Raw genomic sequence first — 22,296 nt, 5'->3', positions numbered from 1 at the left:
TCCGATTTCCAATCAAACATCTCAACCTTCCGAAAAGAAAAACGGAAAACCTACAATGGATGACCCAAGAACACCTCGCACAACATTCAAAAAAAAAAAACCAAGAGGAAGAAGAAGAATTAGGAGAGGTGACGAGTAGACATTAGAAACGATAGATATAAGCTGTTTGTTAGAGAAGATCAGCAGCATTTGCTTCCCAACTCACACAATCCCACAAACACTTACAACATAACAACAAAAGCTTCCCAGCTCTGAAATACTCAAGTCTGTCCAAACACGTTCAAGTACACTAACAACATCCAAAGGGGGTTAAAAACCTACCTGTTACTAACAAGTAAACAATCCCAAACTCCGCCATTGCCGCCTCTTCCACCACTAGTGTATGTATGGGGCTGCATACTGATACCCATTTCCGTAATAGCTTCCATGGCTGGGTGAGATGTTGTAGGGAGCTGCTGGAGCCAGCAGCGGCGAACCATGGTTTTCGGGGGCATACATGTATGGCCTGTCGTACATGTATGGGTATCTTTCGGGCACTCTGTAGAAGCTCTTGTCGGGGATGTTAGTGATGATGCGGGGCCCGTAACTGCCTCCGTTGGCGCGGGGCCTCTTGGATTGTGGCTTTGCAGCTTCGGCTGCCCTTTTCTTGTCGGCCTTGGCCTTCTCCAGCTGGAGAATCCGCTTCTGAAGTGGGTCGACAGGGTACTGTTCCTCAAGCTTATGTTCTTCAATGCACTTGACGACGGCCTTGAGAGCAGAGAGCTCTCGGTCATTTGCTTCATTCTGAAACGCAGGAAGTTCAGATGAATACAGGCATGCAGAGATCGATTGGTTATTTCAGTCAGGCAGAAAACACATCCACCATAATGCAGTAAAACCGCATTCCTCTGGCCTATAGTATGTACAATATTATCAAATAATTTTTAAAAATGACTAGAAAGAAATCATAACCAAATTGTAAAGTGGATTACGATTTGGGAGGCAGGCAAAGAACTCTCATATAACATACAGACACATTCCCAGCTTTTTGAGTTCAAAGTGTATTAACTCCGAATTGTCGGAGTATCAATTTTTCTACCATTAAGCACTTGCTCTAAAAGCCCGCATCTCATGGGTATTGCCTCACGTGAGCCACCTGCTTTACACGGGCCACCCACCCATAGTGTGCCCCTGCATCCCACAGGCAACCCACTCGAGCCTAGTATGAAAATGCCCGTGCATTAATCACTCCCGGTGAGGAGTCTCGAACACGAGACGTCCCGCTCTGATACCACTTTGATGTGGGACAATTAACCACTTGCTCTAAAAGCTCGAACTAATAGAGCATGGCGAATTTATCCATTTATCTCATAGCCCAATCCTCACATCTCATGAGTTAGGACCTCAGCCGAACTCCCCTCATGGGCCCCAAATCACATGGGTACCGCCTCACACGGGCCGCTCACCCCAAGTTTGCCCCTGCATCCGAAAGGCAACCCCACTCGAGCCCGATGTGAAAATGCCCATGCATTACTAATCGAAATGAATAAAATATTATTTTGGTAGGAAAACATTCTAACTGCTGCTGACTCTTAAGGCGCTTCTGAGTGTAACCTAAGACAATTAGCTACGTTGGACATCTACACATTCCATCCCTTACAGAAAGAAAAGATTCATGTACAATAATTGTCAAATTAGACCTAGTTTAGCTTTGACGTTAATAATAGGAAATGTCAGGTGTCAACAAACATATATTCCCAAAATCCTAAAGGTAGCATGGTTATTTATGTGAGCAAGGTTCAGCCAACAATCTCACAGTGATTCGATGAGGTGGTCTTCGAGATTAGCCATACATCATATATATTTGGAGATACGGAGCTCTGCCGAAGGTAGCACCGCTTTAGCTTGGTTGGTGGGCTTACAAAGTGCAGATGGTGGACAATTTACGCAAGAGAGGAATGATTCTTCCAAATGTTTCTTGTGTTATCAAGCTGAAGAATTGGTGATTCTTCTTTTCATGCATTGCGAGTTTGCTAGGAAGATATGGGACAGTTTCATTGTTAATCTTGGTTTTCAGTGGGTTACGCCCAGCTCCATAGAATTATTCTTTTCATCTTGGAACGGTGGGGGTGAAGGGAAGCTAGGGAAGAAAATATGGCGCCTGTCTTCTAGCTGGAATATGGCTGTTATGGATGGAAAGGAATAGTCCCTGTTTTCGAAATTGGAAAAATATATCTTTTGAGATTAGCAATTTGTCCAAGGAGCTGGTCATGGAATGGGCGATAAAAGCAAATGTAATCGTGCCCAATGTTTTTAGTATTGACGATATCGGCCGATATATCTCACGATATATCTTGTATCCAACCTCTGCAGTATGAAACGCACGTGTAGTACCTATATATCTCACCCATTCGATCCGGTTGGCATTTCCAATTTATCCTCTCTTTCTTGTGTGTAAATCACGTTTAAATGGTTACAAATCCATAATTCTTCATGTTTTGCATGAAAAATTGTGGATTTGAAGTTTCAATTTTGAGATTTGGGGGAGATGGGTCAAATTGTGGAAATTTAGAAAAATATATATATATATTTCTCAATTTCTCGTTGCAATTTGTGTCCAAACACAAAATCAAACATGTACGGAACCTGATTTAGTGATTTTTAGTAATTTGGAGATTTTTTAGAAAAAAATAATATTTTCTTTAATTAAAAATGTTAAAAAATATTTTTTTTTTCAAAATTCTACTTCGATTAGCAGTCTATTGGCCCCCATTTTAGAATATTCAAAAGTGTTTGATGAAATCATTATCACATACTCTAATTTTGGGTTTGGGGGAAGGTGGGCCGATTTGTGGGATATTGGAGAAATTTCAAAATTTCTCCAAATTTTCTCAAATAAAAAGGATGAGTACCAGCATTATGTTGTAGAGTATCTTTAGTCTATTCTGCAACGGTATGGTGGTCGTAACAGCCACCACCGTTACCTTTACAATACGGGGTGTAACGGCCATTATGGTCTCTTTTTTTATTATTATTGAAAAAAATCCAAAAAACCTGTATCGACCCCGCAATGGACTGTTATGGCCATTACGGGTGGTGTAACAGGTCATTACGGGGCTTGTAACGGCCTTTATGGGTCTCTCTTTTTTTTCGTAATGACTGTTATGGCCTTTGCTACCGCGTAACATGTATCGATTTCCATCATTACCTTTACGTAACGGCCTTTACGACACACCATGATCTTCACTAATACCATTCTACCATGACTTGAGCATAGTATTGTTGGTTTGTAGGGCAATAGTACTACGCCTAGCCTCGCCGAGATGGAAATGATGATTTTGAGCCAACACGTAGCTCTATGTGGGTCTGAGCCACATCCACACATTATTTAATAGGTATATTTCTAGTTTTCTACTTCTCTTGTTTTTAAATGTATTGCTTACGTTTCCATACATGTCTTTTTACATTTATAAATTATATTAATAGACTTTGAATATACCTGCACCAATGCAATCAACCAGCACATAGATTAGGACCCCACACAAAGGAAATCTATTATGTGCACTTGTTTTTTATGATGTTTTGATTTAAAACTGTGTATTGATGTCTTTTTTAATAATCTCTGAAGTTCCATTGAAAAATTCGACCAATTTCCTAATGTTTTCCCATGTTTCCCAACAACAGCGATACATTATGCGATACAACCGATATATCCCATGCAATAACCGATATGTATCCATATCCTAACAGTGCAATACATTACTCAATAATGATAACGGTATCGGTTCTCTAAAAGTTGGGTGGAATTGTAGAAGTTGTTTGTTCTCTTTTGTGTTACTTTTCGATTCTTTGTATTCTTTAGGTTGCGGCCTTTTATCAAGAAAATTGTCATCGTTTCAGATAAAAAAGAAAAACATGGTTATTTATCCAAAAACAAAGAAAGAGGCTAGGGATATTGGTTGACTATCTCCATAGCAATTAGCACATCACCCTATTATCTCATATCAGTCTCTTGGAAATATAGAAAGTGTTCTCATTCCACTAAATGAAAATTTGATAAAACACTTTTTTGAGCCATTGATTTACAAGACTTGGCTGTTGTTTTCACCCTCCGTTTTTTCTTTTCTTTTCTTGTTTTTATTTAAAAGAAAGAGTTGGTTGTCAATGTTTTATGTATTGTTATTGCATAATGTATCGCACCCTTGGGATACAAATGCATCGCATAATGTATTGCTATTGTTGGGAAACATTTAGAAATTGGTTGAATTTTTCAATGAAACATGAGGAATTGTCAAAAAAGACATCAATACCCATTTAGAAATCAAAACATCACAAAAAACAATTACACATAATAGGTCTCCTTTGTATAGGGTCCTAATCTATGCACTATTTGATTGAATTGATGCAAGTACATGCGAGGTTAATTCATATAACGTATGGACAATGTTTTAAATAGTGGTGGCGTGTTGCGTAGTGTTCAACCCTCTGTAGTGTGTTGCGTAAATAGCGTAGCATATAGCATAAGCTACACAATAAATCTATTTTCTAATTTAAAATTATGATAAATAGTAAGAAAAAAGCAAAAACTATAAAAACGCCTAAAAGATTATTCATTTTTTCAAGTATAAGCATGTTCAAACAAGTTGCTAATTATCATTTATCAAAAGCTAATCCATATATATAAAGTCATAAACCAAACCAAATAATTGTCACATCAACAACTTTTTAAGCAAACCATTTTAATTAATAATATCCAATTGAAAACCACAAGTCACAACTCACAAGTATGAAAAGAAATAAAAATCCCACATGTCAAAGAGTACGAAGTAACACAGATATCATCTATACAAAGAGGGGTTTTAGAAAACCCTTTTTTCTTTTTAGTTTAGTTTTAAAGGTTTTTTAGTGTGTGAGTGTCACACCAACTTTAACAAAGGATCACCACCATTTTAAGTGAAAATAAGCAAAGAAAGGTGTGGTTTTAACTTTACATTCTAAGGTGTTTTTTTTTTTTTTTTTTTTGAAATGTGAGTTTTACACAATTTTTAACAATTTCAAAAAATAATAATAATAATAAATAATAAATTGTAGCATACGCTATGAACGCTACACGCAACGTAGTTGTAGCGTACTGATGCAGGGACATATGATGACCTAATCCTAGATGCATGTATAATCAGGTTAAAGAATGTTCAAATAAATACATGAATCAACTAACCGTTTCCAATCGAAGAGATTAAGTAAATTTTAACACAAAAATGAGGTCATTCTGTTAGAATCATGCCCCTTAGCATAAAAACACGTAAACATTAAAAAGGAAGGACCTAGGGATATGAGGATGTCCTATATCTAACATACAGTCAAGTTTGGATTTGATTTTACTGACTAACTATTCCCCTTTTTTGTTCAAACTAGAAAGAGAATATCCAGAGAGGAACGAAAGGGGTGAAGAATGAAGGGTCGAGATGAAGAAAGTACAGGTCCTTTTGTCGTCAAAAGAAAAGGAGGATGATTCTTACCTTTCCTTGCACCTTGAAGATCTAGAAAGAAAGAAACCTAAAATCAAGTTGGAATTCTCAACACCCGAGGGCGGATCCTAAAACCCTAATCTCTTGAATAAACAAGAAGAAAAATACGAATTTCTATTCATTCAATAATAATAAAAATAAGGTTTCTCACAATGTAAATATAAGTTATGAAAAAAGTAAAAGTACACCAAAGCCCCTAAAAACAAGAAAAATAACGAAAAGACGAAAAAATAAAGAAAGTGCAATAAAGCCCTTGGAAAAAAAAAAAAACATAAAACTAAAACACCCGTATGGTAGGGTGTGAAATCCGACCCATGGATCTATGGTCAGGGTACGGTTATGTCGCTCTTGCACTCATAACGCGTCATAAAATGGGTCCGATGGACCCAACATCCATCCACACCAACTCCTTTGCTTCAGTACTCTGTCGGCGACGCCTCCTCCTTCGGTACACTCTAAAGGGTGCACCACTGATGTCCGCATCACATACGCTATGAGCTACAAGATTTATGCTACTTAGCTATGCTACGTAGTGTTATGGCTATGCTATGAGCGTTATTCCAAACACTGATACATTAAAAAAACAAAAGAGAAGTAGAAAACTAGAAATATAAATGTAAATGATGTGTGTGACTATAGCATAGACCGATATAGAGCTATGCATGCATTAGGAGTTGAATTTTGGGAAAAAAAAGTACTCTGAAATGGAGGCCAATTGAGGTTGATCAAAGTGGAATTTTGAAAAATTCGTTCTAAAAAATCCCCAAATCACCAAGAATCACTAAATCGAGATACATACATGTTTGGACACTAAGATTGCAGCTACTTTGGAAATTTTCAAATTTTCTCCAATTTACCACCAATCAGTCAATCTTCCCAAAAATCCCAAACTAAGAGTGTATGTGATGATGATTTCATCAAACGCACTCATAAATACTATAAAATGAGGGCCAATTGACTGTTGATTGAAGTGGAATCAAAACAAACAATATTTTTTAAAATATTTTTTAATTAATTTATTTTTCTTTCTAAAAAATCCCCAAATCACCAAGAATCACTAAATCAGGTTACATACATGTTTAATTTCATGTTTGGACACTAAGATTGCAACTAATTTGGAAATTTTCAAATTTTCTACAATTTATCGCAAATCGTTCAATTTTCTCAATAATCCTAAACTTAGAGTGTATGTGATGATGATTTCATCAAACACACTCATAAATACTCTAAAATGAGGGCCAATTGACTGTTGATTGAAGTGAAATTTTGTAAAAAAAAAATTTTAATTATTTTATTCTCGAAAAATTCCCAAATTAATAAGAATCACTAGATCAGGTTACATACATGCCTAATTTCGTGTTTGGACAGTAAGATTGCAATTGAATTGGGAGCAATTGGGAAATTTTCAAATTTTCCCCAATCCCCCCTCAAAATAAATAAATCTCAAAATTAAAGCTCCAAATGATTTTTCATGCCCAACATTAAGAATCTTGGATTTCTAACCATTTAACACTAATTTCACATTATTTTATAGTAAAAAAAAGGTATCAAAGCTCGAAAATCCTCACCAGATTAAAAAGACCCCAAATCTTGATTCTGATTGGAAATTTGTGTTTTTCTTTGAAGGGATTCAAGCGGAATGGTCGAAATCCGAGGAATCAAGAAAAATAGATCTAGAACGGTTTTTTTTCGAATTTTCTAAAGAAAGCCCTTCTCACATTTCAGTGCGATATCGGTTCATATCGATTGATATTGTCAATATCTAGAATTTTACAAAAGGAGTGGTCACGATATTTCATGATATTTGGGAATATTATATGATACATTGCAATATCATGTGATATCTTCTATGGTACGAAAAATTTCAGATACTATATTGGGGTTTCTTATCGCCCAAGTGGGATACATGATATATCGTGGAATATATCAACCGATATCGTTGACACTAAAAAACATTTCTGCTATCTTTTATTGTGGTCTTGGATCATGTGGTCCATTAGCTAAATTAGTGAAACTAGGAAGTTGTATAATCACAATAAAATAGGAATAGAGATCACTGACCTTCATAGGTGCCGAGTTCGGGCCAAGATTTGGCATGGGGAATGCACGTGGAGAGGGAGGGAACAAGAAATCCACGAGAGAAATTTCAGAGAGACTTTTGCAGGGAATAACTAAGCGAATTTCTTGCTTTTTATAGTTGAAATTTGAACCACACATTGGTGAGCAGTCACATTTTTTTTAGTTCCTAAAAAAACCCCCCAACTTCTTTTGAAATGTCTCCCTATGCCCTTTAAATATTAAAAATTCTTTAGAATAAAGAAGTGACTAAAATTTTATTAGCAGCTCACGAGAAGCGAGACAAAAACCACCAACAAGCCGAACAAATTAGAAAATAGGTCCTGCTGGGACTTCTTTGACATACAAAGCCCCCTCTGACACCATGCCCTTAATTTTAACAATGACCTCGTCCCGGCTCTCCCACTTATTGCAGAAACATCACCCATTGCTGGCCCCCCAAATGGCCCAAAATACAGCCAAAATAGTCAACCTCCACACTGCTTTACCACCTCTTCCCACTCCTCCCCTCTGCCAAGCCCAAAGCAAATCTTATGGCGATTTTGGCATCGCCCAAGCAGTGTTGAAGAAAGATGGGAAATAATGCCACACACTAGCAGCAAAAGGGCAATGAATAAAGAGATGTCGATGGTCTCCTCATTTTCCATACACATCAAGCAGACATTAATATTTATGGTGGTAAAATCGTCCCCCGTTACTCTCTTTATGTATAAGTACAGATACTTTCATTTCAATTAATGATGAAATATTATTAGAGAAGAAAAAGATACAGCAAGACCATATAGATCAAGAGCAACTAACCACCATAGACAACAGGGATCCTAACGCTCAAACAGAAGAAAACATGGAGACCAAAATAGCAGAGAACACAGGAGAGAGGACTTCCACAGGTCTGAACTAGCCATCTTAATTCTTTGACCCTAAGCTTGATCTTTGAAACACACGCTTTCTTTACACCTCTAAGACTCAACCAGAAGTCGCTTGTTGATTTCTCAGTTTGACTCAGAAAAGGTCCAAGTCCATGTCAAACTCATTGACTTCCAGACTATCTATGTATGCAGTTGATACTTATGCACCAGGCCAAAATGAGACAACTGAGGTCCCAGTTGATCAGCGTCTCAGCGAGCTCATAAATTCAAGTTTACTGATGAAAAGACACAGTCCATGTTTTTTTGAAACATGCTTCCAATGCCTCCAAAGCTTCTAAAGCAAGCCTCGGCAAAACTAATCTCTGCTTATAGCTCTAGTAGTTTTGAGGAATCCAAATCCCTTATTAGAAAAGAGAATAATAGCATCTTGGCTAATGGGAATCAATACCTGGGCACCTGGCGATGTGTTTCCGGGTTTCACCTGTGAAGCTTTCCTTGCTTCCTTCAAGTAAGACTTCAGCAATGGCACGGGAGCAAACTGCTCCGTGAGCTCAAATGCAAATGCCAGGTTAACAGCCTCAAGTTGCCTTCCGCTATTTACCAGTACTTCAATCGCCCCTGCAAAATCAAATCAATGCATAGTAAAAGACGGGAATAGAGGCTAAAAATCAAAATCCTGAAAGGAAAATTACATTAAGCATTCGCACAATGTCATTTCTACAAGGGCTGCAACTTGGCTTTGGGTCAACCCAAAGCCAAATGACCCAACCTTAGTTCAGGTCAGTGTTTTCAGTAGCGCTGTGGCATAGCGTGTACTTGTAGCGTAACTCCCAGGGAGTGTAAGCCACAGTGAATGTAGCATACGCTACATGCACTGTAGCATAGATAGCCTAAGCTACCTAAAATCTCAAAATTTTAAGTGATTTTTCTATGTTAGTTTAACACCTACTTTGAAATGGTGATGACTTATACCTATGACACATGGCACTACATTAAACTAATCCGGACCATACAAATTGTGGTCTATATCATGGATAGAGCACTTAGATCAATCCGGACCATCCAAATTGTGGTTTATATCATGAATTTGTGATGTTTCAATAAATAAAAAAAGAAGTCACACTTAGAAATGTCTAAGGCAGAGAGAGAGAGAGAGAGAGAGAGAGAGAGAGAGATTGCATGGAAATAAGTGGTTGATGATCCAGATTCGTAGTTAAGGATTCATAGAAATTATGCATTTTTTAAATTTTATCACATTTTCTATTATTTTAATTTAAAAATATTAAGGATTGTGTAGCTTACGCTACATGCTATAGAGGACCAAAGCCACGCTATACGCTGCATGCTATTTAAAACACTAGTTCATGTTGGGTTGTCCACATCCCCGGGTTGGGTTCGGTTTGGAAAACACCAACCCGATTTGAATTCATGCTAGGTCGTGCATAGAGAACTTCTGGGTTAGGTTTGGGTTGCGCAGCTTGGGTTGGAATTCAGGTTGGGTGGGGTTGCACATTGGGTCCTCTAGGTCGGGTTGGGCTCAGGCTGACCCTCAACCTGACCCAACCCACGCAATTTGCATCCCTATTTCTATGTTTCACATATCTCTTACACATTTGACCAATTATGCAGAAAGAAGATGAAAAGAGAAAGGACTAAAATGAGCAAATCCAAAAAACCATCACACCTGTATATGATAAAAATAAAAATAAAAATAAAAATAAATCCCCGTAGACCAGCAATATTTTCTGCATTCAATTCATCATCATCATTATCATAGTGTTGTTCCAGCTATTTAAGCCAGTAATTATCAGTGTTAATTTTTAAGTAACAAACCCCGTACAAGCAATCTAATATAGCAAAGGCTCATCTAAATAAGACAACACTCTAGCAAGGCATAACCAAGCAATTACAAACCTCCCAATCTTTAGGATAAGGAGCTGAATCAACAGAGTCCATCGCTACTTATACTGGCTTTGTCGATGCACGAAAATTTACTGGATCATCTCAACCAACTTAACTGGTGCTGGTAGCACTAGGATTGGCAGAATCAAACTCATGGGATCACTTGCCCATATATAGATGGGCTTTTGAAATGCTTAATTACCAGAATCTACTGCTACAGGTTCAAGCTGAGCTACTGGATCTACTACTGATGCAGGTTGCTGATCTGCTGCTGGGTAAGTAATGGTTTAGAAAGATGTGTTTAGTTCTTCAGAGAGATTGTACAGGGTGGTTCAATAAAATGGTTGTCAGTTTTTTTTTATTGCCAATTGGATGATCAATATTTCAGCCACGGTGTGCCGTAAAGGCTTGTTACGTAAAGGTAACAATGGCAACTGTTACATGTTACAGGGTCGTATATGCCAAAACAGGCGTTATGAAAAAAAAAGGACCCGTAAAGGCCATTACAGCCCCCGTAACGGCCCATTACACCCCCATAAAAGCCGTAATGGCCCCATAACGGTCCATTATGGGGCCGATACAAGTTTTTTGGATTTTCTTTTTTTCAAAAAAAAAAAAAGGAGACCGCAACAGCTGTTACGGGCTCGGTGATGGCCGTTACACCTTGTATCGTAAAGGTAACGGTTGTGGCCATTACAACCACCATTACCGTTACGGAATACCTTGATTTAATCATCATCATATAAGCTACTGGATATACTACTGATGCAGGTTGCCGATCTGCTGCTGGGTAAGTAATGGTTTAGAAATATGCGTTTACTTCTTCAGAAAGACTGTAGAGGATGGTTCAATAAAATGGTCATCAGTCCTTTTATTGGCAATTGGATGATCGGTATTTCATCATCATTATCTAACCTTTATCCCAATTAATTGGGGTCTCCAATCCTCTATTCTTCTTCTTCTTCTTCTTACTCCTCCTTTGAGATGTCATATTGTTCGAATCATGATGAAAGTTATGGAAAAAGTTTGATGACTTGACGAAACACTCCATTATCTGGGTTGGGACTAGAAAAGAGAGCACAAAACTCCCACGGGAACTATGTAATAGACTATTACTTAAGTTGATTACAATCAGTGAGTTTGGATGACCAGTATTTCTCAAGGAAAAAATAAGTTAATTTGTTGGTCAATCATTCCGAAAGATATTTAAGGACAGTTAATCGATAGGGACAACTAACAGCCTCAGACAAGACAATGGGCAAAGTTGGTCAAGGTGGGACATAGGTGATCAGGCACAAGCCTCAAGATCTTTAGTCATTTTATAAAACTAAAAAAAAAAAATCATGGAAAAGATGCAGCGGAATTTGGAATGGAGAACAAAATAAAAACAATCATACGATCATACCAAATCAAACAATAGAATAAAAGGCAATGGTAGCTAAGTCTTTCAAATCTTCATTTCATGAAAGAGACACCCCACAATAGCTCGCTACAGTAAAACACTTGGAAATGCGCGATCGGGTACCAACAAATGGTCATGAAAGAATTACGGGAATATGGGAGAGGATTTCATTTGGGGTCCTTCCTCTCCAAGGCCCACTTAGAATTCAATGATATGTGAAGCCCGATTATCAATGTTAGCATTACTTCCACAACCATATATTATCATTATATTTCATGATATTTTGCACCAAATTAAACTGATAAATCATATCAAGAAATTTCATGATATTTGGGGCAACCATACACACTCTAACCAGAAAAACCATTCCCTTTAAAAACAAAACAAAGAAATTTAAAAGAGGACTCGTTCAAGTGATTCTTGTGTCCCTTCTGTCCAGCCAATTCTAATGAAATAAAATGGTGAATTTCATTCAGCTAATTATGGGTGCATTTGGCTGCACATGATCTGAAGGCTAACAGGATGTGCTACAGTCAAATCGTGAATGAGATAAGACCAGAAAACGCACCCCACTTAATGCAAGTTCTTTTTTCCTTTTTTCTTTTTCTGCACACCCCAAAACCAAGCATATTCAGCATATTTGGGAAGCACTGCTAACACAATCTGGCTCACGGTCTGAAACAACGAATATCTCTAACATTCTTGAAACTTTTTTTGAGAATTGAGAAAATTTTATTAGAAACCCGAAGGCAAAACAAAAGAGAAAAGAATACAAAAAGGGCTACAACCCCCCAGCCAACAAGACAAGCCCTGATTAACATCATAAATCTACTAACAATGGTAGCAGCATGGATCCTACTGTTCCGAAAACACCAATTGATCCTTCCAAGTCAGACAGACCAGAGAACCACCAGCAATGCCAACCACCACTCCACCACGGCTTTAGACCTAGGGCTGCCTTTGACAGAAACAACAAGTCAATACAACTTGGCCTAACCCAAGGAACCTCAAAGACTGAGAGGACGCCATCCTAGGTCAATTTCACGTTAAGGAATAAATGCTCCGCCATCAATCTCCTCGTTCTTCAATCAGAGGAGACGAGCATGATCACGAGAAGTGGATATTTCACAATTCTCCACTACCTACTGTAAAAATAATATAAAAAAAAAGGGGTTCTTTTCTGGGAAAATGGTCAGAGATGCATTCAGGAAGCATAATAGCCTCAAAGAAACAGAAAGTGGTGAAAAATAATGCCATGACAACATGAAAAAAAAGAAAAGAAAAGGAGAGAGGCAGAAACATACTACATACTGGAATCTAAAAAAAAAATAGCAATGAGCATAATTAGCAACAAAACCAACCTGGCATTTTCCCTGACAGACGGAGTGAGCGGCATAGATCAGCTGTTTGACGGCGTCGGGAAACAGTTGGTATGAGTTTGCATATCTCATCTTCATCGAATTCAGAAGCAATGCCAAAAGTGGCTAAAAGCTGCAGAAAAGCATGAGCTTCCAAAGAGTTCCCACTGCTGGAATCGGTGTCAAGAATGTCCAACTTTGGCTTCCAGTCGTCAGCAATTTTTTTCGCTTGCTTTTTAACATCCGATGAGATTACAGAATCTGACTCAATGCCCGTTAGCAATGAAACGAGAGACTCCATCAACATGATACAAGTTCTGCGGAGGCCCAAAAGGGTTGCATCCCTCTTCCCATCCAGTGATGGGATTTCCATGCGGTAAAAATCTTCCAAAGAATCCAAAACCAAGCAGACTGGGTCTGTTGCACTCTTTAATGCAAATGGCATCTCCTCCCGTATCACAGCAAGGTTTTTACGGTTGTCTGAAATAAAGTTGTGGAGACCCTTTGCATCCATTTCTTCACACAGTTTCACCAACTGAGGACGAGGCTTGACTTCCACATTGCCATTTACGGCAGGCTTTGTATCTCCTGGGCTGGCTTCAGTATCCTTCATGTCCAGCTTATCTTCCACAATAACATCCGCGTTGCCATTGCTCATACCATTAGCAACAGGCTCTGATGCTGCCTTCTTGTATTTCTCGAGTGTGTCCCCGATAGCAGAGAGAGCAGCATCTCTTTTCTCCTGTAGAAGCTCTAATGAAGCTTGCTCTTTAGCCATAACCATGGCTTCGCGCTTCTCCAACATCTCCTGAGCCTCGGAAGCCCTGATTTGATACTCTTTCTCCTGATCTTTCAACTCATGAAATCTCTTTTTTAATGAAGTCTCTAACCCATGAAAATGTTCTTCAAGTTCTTTCCATTTCAGATTCAGAGATATGGCACTATGGCTTTCAAGTTCAGCAAATGCTTGCTGAAGTTGTTGTATCTTAGAAGTTGTAAACTCGATGAGCGTAGCAACTGATTGCGTATCAGCCATGGTAAAGGAGCCCTAGCATATCACAAAACATTTCCATGAAAAAATTGCCTTAAGAGTTGAAAGTTGAACATGGAGAAGAAATTGGACCCGATCAATTACACCCAAAAGGATTACTTGAAAGTTGAAACACAACATCTAAGGGTACGATGCGTATGAGTGAAAGAAAAGTCATGTGGCAATGAGCTGGGCTTGCATGAGGCTGCAGTAGCCCATTTATTAATTGGGCCTGGAATTCAAGGCCCACCAAAACAGCTGTAAATGGGCCTGTCCCTAACATTTGGCTGTGCCTCCAGAGAATATGTCATATCTGGGCCAGGCCCATCACGCCTAAGAATCCGGCTCAAGCCTGGCTTGTGGCACTTTTAAGTCGGGGAACCTGATGAGCCAGTCCAATCCATCACTAAAATGAACTCATGGATGTTAGTTAGCATCAATATGGGTCCCAGGGAAAGGTTAGCTCTTACCGCATCAAAGCTTAGGAGGTGAATCCAACCAACAAGATGTTAAGAGTTTGTTTCTTATTACAATATCATTTCACCATGTAGTAATTTCTCTATTTTCCTCTATTTTAATAAAGTTTTTACTACTGATTAAATTAACCACAAATACTTAAATTCCTATGAGAAGCCCAAACAGCACCTTAGCAGAAGCCTATTCTCTGGATCGAAGAAAGTGCTAGAGATCCAGTTGTGATCAAATGGTTAAATATACTCGCTCAGTGTTTAATTTTCACATTAAGCAGTCCCCAAATACCTAATCTGATATTTTAAAACCTAGAATGGTCCAAATGGCTGGGGACCATAGTTAGCTAAACTCTGTCAATTCTCCATATTTTTTACCAAAAAAAGAAATTGTATAATTGTTTAATGTTTAAAAGTCTGAATACTTCAGAACATTGGCAGAACTTTTTCCTTTAAAGGAACTTGTTTTATTAAAATAAAAACCATGATTAAAGACAAAGATTGGTCATTATCATCAATTGATCAAATTGAGTGGAAGGTGAGAAAATTAAGCAGACAGGGATCAATTTATACAGAGATTACTATGAAAGGAAAGATAGGAGAGAGGCAAAGAATGATACTAACCCTCTATTTGATTACCTATGTACAATATAATTCATCAACATGGAAATTTAACTGTTTTATTGAAGTTTGAACCATAATCTTGTTTCATATACAAACTTTTTTCTTTTTTTTAAAAATTTATGGATTCATATACAACATATGCCCAACTATATGTGCATCTACAGCCTTCGTCTTCACTCCAGTTTTTTAGTCCAAACCGTATAAAACCCGAACTCTTCATTTCTCCATTTTTTTGGCGTTTCCATTTCTTTGACCCAATTTTGGCTGTTTATTTAATAATTTAAACCGAATTAGACACAAAAATTTCCCATACTTTTTGTGGTGTGGCTGTTGTGAACTATGGGCTGGACCAATTTGGATGGGAATTGAACAAGAAAACGAGTCAAGTCAATTGGAGACCCATTTTGGGCAAGAAACCATTCGAATCAACAAGTCTGCCCATCGGATCAGGCATTCGGTCCAATTGGACCAGACAGGACAGTAACAACTTTCTTAATACAAAAAATTTAAGATGGAGTTCAAAAGTTTTCGAACCAATGACTTCACTATTTAAAGAGAAACACTATATCCAACGTCCTATAGGTGTTTGCTCGTATGATGTTTTTCATCTTATTTATTTATACTAGAATAGGCATCACAGTTGGAACCGTCAACCCCACTTGCTCCGGTTTGAACAGAACCACTGACAATAAACAGGTTGAGGTCCAGTCTGGGTTTTACAACACAAATCTAATCAACGTGAGCTACATCTTAGTGAAGTTATTTCCACCAAATCCAATCGTTCAAGCATTACTTCAATGTTTAGTTTTTGTTACGGGATTTAGGTTAGTTACTTGGGACTGGGGGTGCACATTGAACCGGTAAAACCATAGAACCGGACAGGAACCGATCTAACGGTCCAGTTTGGTCTGGTTCTAGATTGCACCGGTTCCGGTTCCAAAAATCCAAGAACCATTGGATACGGTTGGGTTCCGGTTTAGGGGCTTGTAAAACCGATCCGAACCATGGATCGGAACCTTGGACCCGAACTTAAGATTAAAATTAAAAAAACAAAAACCCTATCTCTCTCTCTCTCGCTGTCTCCCTCTCTTTCGTTGTCTCTCACTCTATCTGCATGCGGCTACGGCCCCTGCCCACTCTCATCTCTCGTTGTCTCTCTCTCTATCTCTCTTTCTCTCACCGTCTCCCTCTCTCTCGCCATCTGCGAGTCTGCGTGCGCCGTGCGGTTGCCCAGGCCCCTGCCCTCTCTCTCTCTCTCTCTCTCTCTCTCTCTCTCTCTCTCTCTCTCTCTCTCCATTCAGCGTAGCTTCTGAATTTGGGCTGGATTTTACACAGCCCAGAATTGTGGAACCGATCCGGAACCGAACCGGTTTTCACGGTCCGGTTCCGGTTCGGTTCTAGGGTGCTAACGGTCCGGTTCCGGTTCCGAAAATCCTAGAACCGTTAGGAACGGTTCAGTTCCAGTTTCACCCCAGAAATGGACTGAACCGACCCGTGTGCACCCCTACTTGGGACCCCCTTTTTTCTTTATGGATTACTTGGATTCCAATGTAAAAGTTTGCTTTTATTAATGTTGAAGTTATGAATTTTGGGACTGTTCTGAGTTTTGTCAAGTTGCTTTTATTGGGAGGCATTTCCAAAATGAGACTTCTACTTGTTGTCATTAAGGGTTGCATGAGTATTGGGGAGTAAAATTGGAAAGTTTGGGATTACCTAAATCGTCAATCCCCCTATGCATGCGAGAAATATCATAATAACATTTGTCATTCATGTATAGACTACATTATGAATTCGTATATAAATAAATATACTTAGGGCCTGTTTGGATCCATGGAAAGTAAAGGAAAAATTGTTTCCAATGAAACTCACCTTCCATTGTTTGTCAAGCCTTTCTTTGTGAAAATTTATGGGAAACACCATGTCACAATTCCCACTTTCCATCTTTGTTATTTATTTTCCCACCTCCACCCTAAGAAAGGTATTTTCCAATGATGGAAGGAAAATAAGTTTATCAAGGGTTAAGCCCAAATATGCCAGCATCTATCTTCAATTGCCTCAAATGTGCCACATGTGCCAAATGATCCATTGTCCATCTTCAGTTATGCCCCATACGTGCCACTGTGCTACATGTGCCACCATCCATCTTCTCTTGTGTGCCCCACATGTGCTAATGTGCCACATGTGCCACCACCAATCTTCTCTTGTGCCCGACTTGTGCTAATATGCCACACGTACCACCATTCATCTTCTCTTGTGCTCCACATGTGCAAAGCATTCCACATGCGCCACTTTGCCACATGTGCCATAATCCACCTTCAATCGCTCCAAATATGCCATGTGCCAATGTGCACAAGTGTTGTCATCTACCTTCAAGTGCCTAAGTGTCAAATGTGTCAATGTGTCACTTGTGTCACATATGCCACCACCCACTGTGCAGCTTTAAGCACCTTACATGTACCACGTGTGCCACAATTTAGCTTCAAGTGCCCACATATGTCATATAGCCACATGTGCCAATATCCATCTTCAAGCATCCCACATGAGCCACATGTGCTAATATGGCACATGTTAGTAACTAACGAAACTTGTTTTTAAAGAATTTTTTTATTTTGCCAAACAACAAATTTGAAAATAAATTCTAAATTTCTAGGAAAATCTTGTTGAAAAACAAACAAGGAAAACAATGTTTCTCTTCCAACAGTTTCCTGGAAATAAGGTTTCCCAAGAAACGTTATTTCCTTTCCTATACTTTCCATGAATCCAAACAAGCCCTTAGGGCATGTACTTGAGGGACCCACTCACATGACCCTACCCCAAGTGTACACGGACCCCACCCCAAGTGTACCTGTACCACAGATTGGAGGAAGTAGCATTCCATGTACCTGCTCTCATTCACATACCATGTAACAAAGCAACCAATGATCCAGGTATCCTTGGTTTAAGTTGTTGTTGGTTACTGATTCTTAGGGGGCGTTTGGATTGTAAGTTACTTAAGATAAGCTACTTATGCCTTAAGTCGCTTATCTTAGTTTCTACTTGTTAAGCTGAAGTGATTAAGTAACTTCAAGTAAAAAAATTACTTATAATTGATCTTAAACCAAACTTACCTATCTCAAATAAGTTACTTATCTACTGCCATAAGTAGAAAAAGTAACTTATTTGGTGGTATCCAAACGGGCCCTAATTGAGACAAATATAGGTAGTTTTGGCTTACTTGGACAGAAGTGAAGGGATGGAAAAGAATGGATGGCTGGAGCTTCTTTTTTCTTTTTTCTTTTGTAGATGAATGTATGATTGTTTTAAACAAAGAAAAAGAGAAAAAACAACTTAACCATTACAGCCAGGAAAACCTAGCCAACCATTACAGGTACAATAAAATGCAGACCCAGAAAAACTAAGCCACAATCATGGGCCCTGCCTATGTTCTGAAATCAGCAATTATCCCCACAATAAACTGTCCTTGGTTAACTTATCTGCCCTCGTGTTGGCCAATCTCAGTACGTGAGAAAGAAATGAAGAGAGAGGTGTGGATGTCTGAAGCTTCCTCAATTAGGATATTGACCCTCACTAAAGTTACATCTGACTGTGATCCTACTTAAGAGTAAGGCAGCAGCTTTGGCAAAGTTCCATCCAAGGATGTCCAATGGGCCAGGGAACTCTTAACACTGTTTCACCAACATTGCTCATTACCAACCCCCCAATACCTGACAGCCTGAGTTCCACCACTGAGCTCCCGTTGAAGTTAAGTTCAAACGCGCCCAAACGAGGGGCCCCATCTAATGGAGGCGTTCGCCCAATGTATGGCTAGAACTTGGGTGGGGTTTTCAGTTACAAGAGATTGTTACTTGTTTTGGGAGCTTTTGAAATTAGAATGGACTCTTTTCACCGCAATTCCTCCTTCTTCTTTTTTCAATATTGGTTTCATCTACGAAAGTACAAGCTTCGGCTGCTTCTTCTTTTCGATACAGCTCCTCTAGTGAATTTGTGGTATACATTGGTAATTATTATTATTATTTCTTACGAAGTTCAAATATTTTGGTTGGTTGGATTCAAGAAGTAGGGTTTGCATACCTAATCACCTAAAAAAGTTCAAAATTGATACAAAAACAACCCAAAATCATAAAATACTGAAACCCTAGGAGATAACAAAGATACACAAATGCAGAAGAAGATAACTAAGACCATCTTGCATAACAAAACATTCAGCCCCATACCTCCAACAGATAACCTTAACCACCCGAAAAATCAAACTTTACTAAAAAGTCACCAACCAAAACTACCAAACCCCCAAAACCCTAACACCCAAGAACCAAACTATGAAACTATCAATCTTTCCAAACCCAAATCCCAAAAAATAAAAATAAAAAACCCCATTTCCAACACCAAACAAACTAGAAACTAAAATTAAAAAAATAAAAATAAAAAAAAAATCTCACAAACAAATCAGAATAGGGTTAAAAAAAACCAACCTGCTTAAAAGTTTCAGAATTACCAAAACCCCCAGAAACCCAGAACCAAAAACCAACCACACCAGACCCAAATCAGAAAATGACCCATCAACCCATTCCTTGTGATGTTTCTCTGTCGTTTCTTCTGCTCGACGTTCAACAATCCAGGCTCCATTTACGGTGGAATTTACCAAAATAACCATCCAATTACAGGAAACCAAATGCGGAAAAGAGTAGAGTAGAAGATAAGCAAAAGGGGAGAAGGGCAAAAGAGGAATAAGAGAAACTTACAGTTTTTAAGGGGAATGGGTGTGGTCCGGGAAGAAGAAGGAAAAGCAATGGCGGTGAGAGAGAGCTCGTGTATGAGGACCCGACACCATCATACGAAAAAGAAGGGCTCTTGTTTTGGCGTCTCAGCCTTTTATAACCAGAAATACCTTCCTACTCTGGATGACGGTAATAGCTGATACTCAGCCACTTAGAAACCATATAGATATTCCATACATGGATTTTTATTAATTTAAATTAAATTATGGGTTCCAATATAAATGTATCATACACACAAAAAAATGCTTATTTGAATATATGACAATCTGATTGTGGAGAGTTATTGGACGGTTCAAAATGAAAGAATCAGACGTTCATGAATCAGAGGTTGAGATTGTTCAAACAAAGTTAGTTTGAGCTTTTACTTAAAGACAGTAGGATCCACAATTTAAACGGTTTGATTTGATTTTATGTGTCACATGTACAATTTCTGAGTGCGTGAGTATCAAGCATCGTATGCTGCCAGAGTATGAAAAACTCACAAAAAGGAGAGAGGTTGGCCAATCCCACACGCAGCTTTTGCACGCGGCACATGTGCCAACGTGGATGTGAGTTTTCATCTGAGCTATGCTGATGGTGGGCCCGGTTTTGAAGGTCATCTGTTGCAAGAACCAGGCTCGTATTATCATCAGGACGGACACCATTGTTTCAAGTGTTTTAATCCGTTAACTGCTTTTTGTTACGGAAATGGACCATCTTTGGGAATGAAACTGCCTGATTTTTATATCTAGTTATCTTAATGGAAGGTCCCACACTATCCACGGTTCAGATTTCCTACTCGTGTGACAGCTTGGCATGGTATTGCGTGTAGTATGCCAGAAGGTTATCGCGCATCGCTCGGGGTTTGGCTGTCTGGAGATGTTTGCTACAATACCTCCGACACACTGTTGTGGGATACCTCTGGACCGTAGCCTTGGATCTGGTGTCGTGTTCAAAGATCCGGACCGTTTATGTGATGGGTCTTATTGTAAATGGAGAATAGGCAAAAGAGAATTGGTTTTCAATATATCATTCCTTTAATCACTTAACGTTTCTCCTTTCCCACATAGTAGTCTTCGTAACCGTTAATTTGTGGGCCATTGATAAGAAGTATAAGATCATCCAATCTTGAAGATCAATGGTTTGGATCACGAAACCATGACCTAGATTGAAGGATATTGTCCTGACGTATACTAGAACAATACGTGGGGACGTACTTATATATTTATAAATAATTTTTTTTAAAAAAAAAAAAAAAAAAACCTCATTTGTCTGGGCTGCACCTCCCTCACACATCCGCAGCACCTGTGAACAAGCTACACGTGTGGTAGACACTAGATGTTCATCCCACCATTGATCTAACCTTATCAAAACGATGGGGCCGGTAATGTAAGCCTAACAACCACTTGGATAATTGAGGAACGTCAAATTCATTCTCGAGCTTTTTGAACCGTCCATCTATCTCCTCATATCTACCAGCTAGGATTATCCAACCATCTTGATCTCTTGGATGTGGGGACAGCAATAGTGGGGCATTCCTGACGAGGAGCCCGATTCTAGTACACGTGTGTTTTTTAAAACACGTGTGTCCTGTTTCACGAGTGCCGTGGCCTGAGAGTCCGTTCCTAGGAAACCTCTGCCGAAAGTGAACGGAGTGCATGCGCCAGCATTTCCGGAAACAGACTGCGTACTGAGTAACTAGTATGCTACTAAACTCTAAGGGGGCCACCGTAATTTATGTCTTTTATCTACGCCGTCCATCTGTTTTAAAAACACATTTTACTAGGAGAGTCCAAAAATGAAGCATATCCAAATCTCAGTTGGAACACACCACAGGAAACAGTATGGATTGAATGCCTACGGTTGAAAACTTCTCGGAGTCTGATATTTGTGTTTTCCTTTTTCATCCATCTCTTTTTTACCTTATGAATAGATTGGATGATAAATAAACATCATGGTGGGCCCTAGGAAGGCTTCAACGGTGGACATCATTATTCTCATTATTTCATAAGGTATCTTACATTCGAGCTTCGGATATGATTCAATTTCAAGATTATGCCCTAAAGACGGATAAACGGCTTGGATAAGATACATGCATACATGGTGGCCCCCACAGATAGCCAATCCGCTTCCCTTTCTAACTTATAATTTGGGGAGAAAATGACCACTGTAGACAAAACCTTTTACCCAGCGGTTTTTATGAAAGAATACAAACTTAAGTGACCAACTTAGACTAGCACGTGCGGACAGCGACTCTGAGGACGAAACTACCCCTCCTTTTCACTGCGAAGACGAGCGCTGACGCTC

At 39.0% G+C, this 22,296-nt stretch overlaps 1 protein-coding gene across 1 annotated transcript; it reads right to left on the bottom strand.

Moving 5' to 3' along the window:
• Window positions 1-136: 136 nt before the first annotated feature.
• LOC131240263 (FRIGIDA-like protein 3) lies at window positions 137-20,129 on the bottom strand. The gene is made up of 4 exons (XM_058238387.1): window positions 19,975-20,129; window positions 13,118-14,162; window positions 8,901-9,070; window positions 137-783 (listed from the first exon to the last, which is right to left on the bottom strand). The coding sequence occupies exons 2-4, from the start codon at window positions 14,148-14,150 to the stop codon at window positions 376-378; spliced, it is 1,611 nt and encodes a 536-aa protein (XP_058094370.1). The 5' UTR covers window positions 14,151-14,162; window positions 19,975-20,129; the 3' UTR covers window positions 137-375.
• Window positions 20,130-22,296: the final 2,167 nt, after the last annotated feature.

This window comes from Magnolia sinica, chromosome 3, assembly GCF_029962835.1.
Source record: "Magnolia sinica isolate HGM2019 chromosome 3, MsV1, whole genome shotgun sequence".
NCBI classification, from domain to species: domain Eukaryota; kingdom Viridiplantae; phylum Streptophyta; class Magnoliopsida; order Magnoliales; family Magnoliaceae; genus Magnolia; species Magnolia sinica.
Note: the sequence above shows the minus strand (reverse complement) of the source record. Positions and strands in the feature narration are given on the sequence as shown.